This window comes from Electrophorus electricus, chromosome 20, assembly GCF_013358815.1.
Source record: "Electrophorus electricus isolate fEleEle1 chromosome 20, fEleEle1.pri, whole genome shotgun sequence".
Classification (NCBI taxonomy): Eukaryota; Metazoa; Chordata; class Actinopteri; order Gymnotiformes; family Gymnotidae; genus Electrophorus; species Electrophorus electricus.
In genome coordinates, this window is record NC_049554.1 from 3,210,891 (window position 1) to 3,218,164 (window position 7,274).

Consider the following 7,274-nt stretch of genomic DNA (forward strand, 5'->3'; position numbering starts at 1 on the left):
GCTGAAGAAATCCTTACAGAGAAAGGAATGTGATCGTGATCGTAGGTCACTGCAGTAACATCAAAACTGTGTAAGCTGTTACAGAATGCTACAAACAGGACATTTTGGTGTGAGACTGATTTGAGTCTCACTTTTGTTTGTTTGTTTACATGCACAATGCATATATGTCCATGATTAGCTTGCCATGATTTCTATGCTGGTATACATTAGGCCTACAAAAGTGTCTACATTTATGATCAAGGAAATGAAAGTTGTCCTGACAGAAGTGGCTGTTTAAATGCTTTGACAGGAAAAGTTGACACTTGATTCACATGATTGGATAGTAAAGAAAGTCATGTAATATTGCAGGGTGTTGATCTGTTGAAAGAGCCTCTGTCAAGTACCCATAGGAAAATCCACAAGGCATGATGTGGTATTCCAAAAATAAATATGCTAGATTAAGCTGTTTGCAAGTGAACATATAGCCTGTCTTCACCCTGTTGTTTATATTCATGAAGACCATGGAGGCCATCTTGAATTAACTGTTATGTTCAAATTAAGTAGATTTTATAAACCTAAACATTTCAGAAGTAACACTGAAAGGTTATACATATCATAAACAAAGTGTGAGAATACTAAATGTGTACAAACTCTACAAAACTGATATTTTCTATTAACAATAATTTCTGGCAAACAAAATGGTAAAGGAAACCCATAAAACCAGTAAACAATGCATACTGTGATGTGAGGCAATACGGTTATACTGTACTGTTTTGTCTTGTTTGTTTTGTTTTGTTTTGGGGTTTTTTTGTTTGTTTTGTGATATCTAACATTGTGTCATATCCAAACAGTGTCATATCCACTTCAGACTGACCTGTGAGTTGAGAAATTGATTGAGGCTTTGAGAAGACCTTATGTCATGTACCTGTCAAGATTAGATTACCTAGTATCCTGAAACCTTGTGGAACACCACTTCAAATCAGCACAACAAGTCAGCACTGGAGTAAGTGAACTTCCAACAGTGAGTCCCACAAACCTGCCCATTAGGCTAAACTGAAAGAATACAGAGACCCTGAGGAGCAGACTGGCTCTGTGGCCTGTAAGGCGATCTCAGGCAAGCCTCGCGCAGTGGGGATCTGGTTGATTAACATGCTGTGATATGAAACGGTGCCGAATGCTTCATTTGGGCCAGGCTGATTAGAAGTGAGTCTGGCCTGTGTGAAGTCAGCTTTGTCCTTGTGTTTCAGTCTCCCAGAATGCTATTCATCAGGAGCCAGCCTTGAGTGGGAGGTGTGGACCAGATGGGTTTTTTTAACACTACTTCATTTATATACAGCTTTTTGCATTTATCACTTTGACACTAATTTGTCTACTGCCCATCTGTGAAGAGCCTCTCCCTTTCCTGCTACTCCTTCTAAGATATTGAATAAATAAACAACTGAGGCTATCAGAAACATTAAAAAATTATATATTAAATTAAAAAAAAAATAAAAATAAGTAATTGAATAAATAATCCAGAGATGCTGGTAGGTTACTACAAAGACCTCCCTTTTGAGAAACCCTCATTTTCACATTTTGCTGGTTGATGGTTAAATAAATGATTTATTTATCATTGAATGTGTGTCTGAAAGACTGCACCATGTCATTTGGAAATATTAAATCTTTCAAAACGTTCACCGGGCAAATTCATCTCTGTTTCTACTTGCAGCCATTTTGTGGGTGAATCAATGATTATGAACGTCCATATGCATCAAAACAGGGTCAATGTAGTTCCACAGTAAGCTCACATTAATAGTCCTGAGTCCATTTCAGTACTGCTGGTGTTGCTGGTGTTTGGTTCAATGTGTAGCCCATTACATGTGTGTTTGTGTGTGTGTGTGTGTGTGTGTGTGTGTGTGTGTGTATATATATATATATATATATATATATATATATATATATATATATATATATATATATATAATGAGATTTTTATGAGGAACAGCTTGATTGACAGGTTTGTGAGTATCGTAATGCAGAGATAAAGCCATCTCCATCGGTTGAACTATGGAGTGATGGTGACACTCTTAGATATGCAGAATCTACACTGAATTAATCAGCCAAACACTTTCCCTGATATTTACAGCCAATGTCTCCTTTACACTCAGATACAAATCCCTTTTTAAGTCACATTTATGATCTTTTGGCAAGGAAAGTATGGCTCCTGTATCATAATGCCACTGAGCATTTAGCATTATGTCGAAACACTTTTGCATTTCTGCTTCATCCACCCACATGGACAAACACATGAAATGTGTCATGTAACTGTCAGTATCATAGACTCATTTGTTTCTAAAATTAGGGTGCTAGCATTATTACTAACATTTCAGAGCATTTCTGAGATGTCACGCCTAAATCTATTCTTACGTGAAAGTAAAGGCAAACTGTTCCTCTTCTACATAGTGGACAAAAAAAATATCTATATAGTCAGGATAATTGAAGGCCTCTGAATATGAGTTGGTTTTTTTTTCAAGCCCTTACTTTCTTGCCCTATCCTCAAATTAGCCTCTCCTCTCTCAATTTCCTTCATAGATACCTGAATTATTTGCAACAATATAACGTGTTACCATGGATGCATCACTAAATAGTCACACCAAACTGGTATTACTAAGACTAATAAAAATGTGGTGGAATTTAGAAAATGGTCACATGGTTCATAACTGTCTGAACTGGTCAGACAAAGGATTCTATCAGTGGTTTCCCACACGTAGTGAGTGCAGTAAGAAAGAAAACACTTCTGAGGGCCTCCGGGTCAACGTGAAACAAACCATTATGCAACCCAGAGTAAATGAGGTCACTGAAAATAAACACCCAGCAGAGCACTCCGAGTGGAGGCGTCCCCGACTCCTCTGGACAGCAGCAGCCGTACCACATACGGCTGCATCTTCAGCAACCATTGGAGGGTGGCTAGTTGTTTATGGAAGATCAGACTACGGGGTTTGTTGTGTCTCTACGACAGCTGATGGTGGGAAATAAACAGTGCTGCGTTTACCAGGTGCCAAAAACAAGAGCTTGGGTGATGGGCGAGAAGATGAGTCTGTTTTAGAAGCAGCAAGAAATCAGTGGCCTCGGTCACCTCAGCTGCCTCCAGACGGTTGCTCGGGGAGAGAGCAGCCACAAGAGAATAAGACACAAATGCACACACACACACACACACACACACACACACACACACACACATACACACACACACACACACACAGATCATCATGGATGAATTACCTCCAGGAGGCACTAGGACCTAAACAAACGATCCCTGAGTGAGTCAATGGGGCCAGCTGGCAGACACAGATTTCTCGCCCAGATCGGGGCAGCTGCAGCCAGACTGCAGACATGACATGCATTTTACAGAGCTGGAGCAGGAATAACCCCCCACTCTCTAACCCCACCCCCTCCCCACCCCCTCCCTGATGTCTGCGCACAAAGACCGCTGCCTGCATGGACAGATGCACAGCCCCCAGAAAAAACAGTCCCCATCCGCCCATGACATGACCCCCAAATCTCAGGACCCACCCCCCGCCATCCACTGCCTGAGGTCGGGCACATAAGGACACACACAGATAGTGCAGGGCTGTCGTTCAACTGTGCCTGCAGTCTTGCGGCATTAGCAGAGGTGATGAAAGTGCTGTTATCTAATTAAAGAGGAGGAGATCAATTCTGTGCCGGCCGCCTGTCACTTCGCCGCACTGATTCTGTCTGGCAGCTTTCTGACACTCCGCCATACTGTATGCCTGTCGAGTGCTGTAGAGTTTAATTAGCTTGAGACAGAATGATTCTCACTCAACTGAGCACTTCATCCTTACAGCGATTCAGAGCACAAATGCTGTCAGTACTGTAATACTAGATGACGAATCTGTAATATCTCTTGTGCAAATGGTTAGACCAAAAACAATTAATCTGAATCTGTGAACAATATCTTGGCGGAGCAGATCAGCAATACTCTTATGAGCAATCATGAAATTTGCAGTGGTATGTGTTTTATCAATACTGATACATGGCTGACACTGACGCTGCAGCATTTCAAATGTCCAGTGACATTAAGATTTTGTTTGTGAACTCTGGAATATTTCAGACTTGCTGTTTAAACTTTGTCTCACTAAGACTCACACCTTTTCTGCCTTTCGCTGGATGTCTGCTTCTTCTCTGAATGGGTCTCAAGCGTGTGACTATTGAATCCCACTTAAAGGTTTTGCAGAGCCCAATGCTGTTTTTTTCTGACTCAACATGATGTACCATGCCTGGAAAACAAAAGCAATAGCACTTACGGAATTGATAGAGAAACAAAACAATGGGAAAAGGAATTGTCCAGGGTCAGGGATGTCGACTTAGCATGTTCAAGACCACAGGGCTTCTCCTAGGCAAATATATCTGCCAAGCCAAAATCACAATGGCCTTGACCTCAGTAGGTAAACACCAGGTCAGAGATGCTGGGTACAAGTAAGTCCCCTGAAATCATTTCATTCACCTCTGGAGTGCAGTAGTCTGGAAAGTCAAAGTGTGATCCTGAGTGGGTATGGAATGCTTCGAGGTCCTTATCCAGAGTGGAGCAGTCCATAGGCGTGCTGTCAAAGTTTGTGTTCGATATGATATGCAGGATTTCCTCGTCCAGTTCTTCATCCGAAGATGCCGATGAGACGAAGGAGGAGCTGGTGGAGGAGGGTGTGGCAGATCTCCCAGAGTTAGATCCTCGTGGCTGAGATGCCCTGGCCTCCGTAGGTGCTGGAGGCCCAGCTGCAGAGGGGACACTCTGGAGACTGCTGGGCTGGGAGTTGGGCACTTTGACTCTGAGTTGAGAAATAGGTTTCTGGTCCTTGGAGGGAATGGTACCTTGCTGGTGGAGGACAACAAGACTCATCTGGTTCTGATCATCTTGCAGGGTATCTGGACTTGCCCGGCGTACATCCACAGTGTCGTCGTCACTTACACTCTCACTGCAGCTCTTGTGTTTATTGCCATTGAAATTCACTTTGTGTTTGGTGGAGTTGGGTTTGACTCTGAGCCCTTTGCTGGTGAAGCAGGTGGATCGACCTGACTGAGACTTACTGCCTTTCATTGGGAGCTTTTCCCCAACTTTCACGGGTGTGGGGCACTTGCTCTTCTTCCTGGGGCGATATTTATAGTCCGGATAATCAGCCATGTGTTTCAGACGCAGTCGTTCTGCTTCCTTGATGAAGGGGATCTTCTCATAATCTGGGAGAAGTTTCCAACGCTTTCCAAGGCGTTTGGAGATCTCTGCATTGTGCATATCAGGCCACTGTTCCATAATCTTTCTTCTCTCAATTTGTGACCAGACCATGAATGCATTCATGGGTCTCTTGATGTGCCCAGTGGGAGTTTTGCACCAGTTGGGGTCTTTGTTGGATGGGATGTGGCCAAATGCCTCATCAGCATCCTCGCTTCCCGGCCCCACGAACACTTCTTGGGTTGCCTCTCTGTCCATGGCTGTAGATGGGTTTTGCTGAACCATGATGCAAGAGCAAGCTCTATTTGGAAGGGACTCTAAAGTCATCCATGACTAGACACTGCTAGATGCATTAAAGTCTCTTAACAATGCCTGCTTCTTTCCTAAAACAAGAGGAAGGCAAGTTTTAGGTTTCCTCTAGAAACCAGTTCCATTGTTTAATGTAGGCTGTTCAAAGAAAGTCTTTTCTGCATACATAAATCCATCCAGTGCACCATGCTTGCCTAATCTATGAAGCACTTTTTTCTTCATGTAAGTAAATGAACAGGAATAATATATCTAAAATATAGCTAAAACGTAAGACATAACATGATATGCCACATGTATGCTACACGTGAGATGTAGTACTTACAGTAAATAAGCCTTGGCTGGTGTGTTCCTTTTTCTGCTAATGTGCAGTACTACTCCGGCTGCTGGTCTCCCCAGGCAGACATGCACTGCACTGTAGCAGTTGTGACAGAAGCCAGTGAAAAAAAGGCTATGCTCCAATGTCTGTGTGCAGTTCCATCAAGCCTGTCCCGGGCAGAATGTATGCAGACTCTCACTTTCTCTCTCTCTGTGTCTGTCTCTCTTTCCCTCTATCTCTCTGTCTCTCTCTTTGTCCCTTCCTCTCTCTCTCACTCTCTATCCCTGTTTGCTGTCTCTCCTCCCCATTCCCCCTGTCTGCTGCTCTATAAACCCACACTGTAAACAGCTCAACCTTACCAGACACAGACTCCTCCCCTCCCACCCACCACTCTGAGCCATGGAGTGTGTGTGTGTGTGTGTGTGTGTGTGTGTGTGTGTGTGTGTGTGTGTGAGAAAGAGACAGAGAGAGAGAGAGAGAGAGAGAGAGAGAGAGAGAGAGAGAGAGAGAGAGAAGGGAGGAAGGGGGAGCGAAAGTTTCCATGCAGTGAGGCACAACACGGTAGTGGCTGGAAAGAGAGAGAGAGAGAGAGAGAGAGAGAGAGAGAGAGAGAGAGAGAGAGAGAGAGAGAGAGAGAGAGAGAGAGAGAGAGAGAGAGAGAGATGGTAAATGAGGAGGAAGTAACATTAAAGGCTACAAACTGACAGTTAAACCAAAACCCCTTAAGTTAGATCATACTTACATTTTGTCATATTCAGAATGATTTGTTTGTGTGTATGTGTGTATGTGTGTGTGCGTGCATATGCATGTGTGTGTGTGTGTGTGTGTGTGTGTGTGTGTGTGTGTGTGTGTGTGTGTAACTGAGTTTTAAATGTCTTAATACAGATTGTAACATATATAGACATTTACACTGGGAAACAGCACTGCACATTAGACAGGTAATTCATCTAAAACTAAAACTGGACCGTCTATAGTTTTTCAACATCTAGAACCCAGTATATTAACACAAACTTAAGAGTTTACACTTATTTATCATTGCTTTACTTGCATCCCATTTTGTGAATGATTTAGCTTGTTCAAACATTTCAGAGTGTCTCACAAATTTTATTTAAAATTCAGTTTTAAAGTCAGCAGCTATCTTACAATAACACAGTAAAAGGAGATTGGTGATAGCACCAGGGATTTGGAACTCAGTAGTCCATAATATTTTTTAAATAGAGCCATAATTTTTACATAGAGCCATAATAGAGCCAAAAAGAATGCTTAATTCTGTACATGACAAATTCAGATGTGTTTTCCCCAGAATTCTTAAATATAACATAAAAACTCATTAGCACTTCAGCTGAAACTGAGAGGATGGATGGATGGATGGATGGATGGATGGATGGATGGATGGATGGATGGATGAACTGATTCTTAAATATGCAAATTCAGTAGACTGATGATTTT

General features: G+C 42.5%; 1 protein-coding gene across 1 annotated transcript; it reads right to left on the reverse strand.

The window, feature by feature from the left end:
- Window positions 1-3,429: 3,429 nt before the first annotated feature.
- On the reverse strand, window positions 3,430-6,089 carry sox12 (SRY-box transcription factor 12). The gene is made up of 3 exons (XM_027028408.2): window positions 5,832-6,089; window positions 4,484-5,583; window positions 3,430-4,256 (listed from the first exon to the last, which is right to left on the reverse strand). The coding sequence occupies exons 2-3, from the start codon at window positions 5,525-5,527 to the stop codon at window positions 4,185-4,187; spliced, it is 1,116 nt and encodes a 371-aa protein (XP_026884209.2). The 5' UTR covers window positions 5,528-5,583; window positions 5,832-6,089; the 3' UTR covers window positions 3,430-4,184.
- Window positions 6,090-7,274: the final 1,185 nt, after the last annotated feature.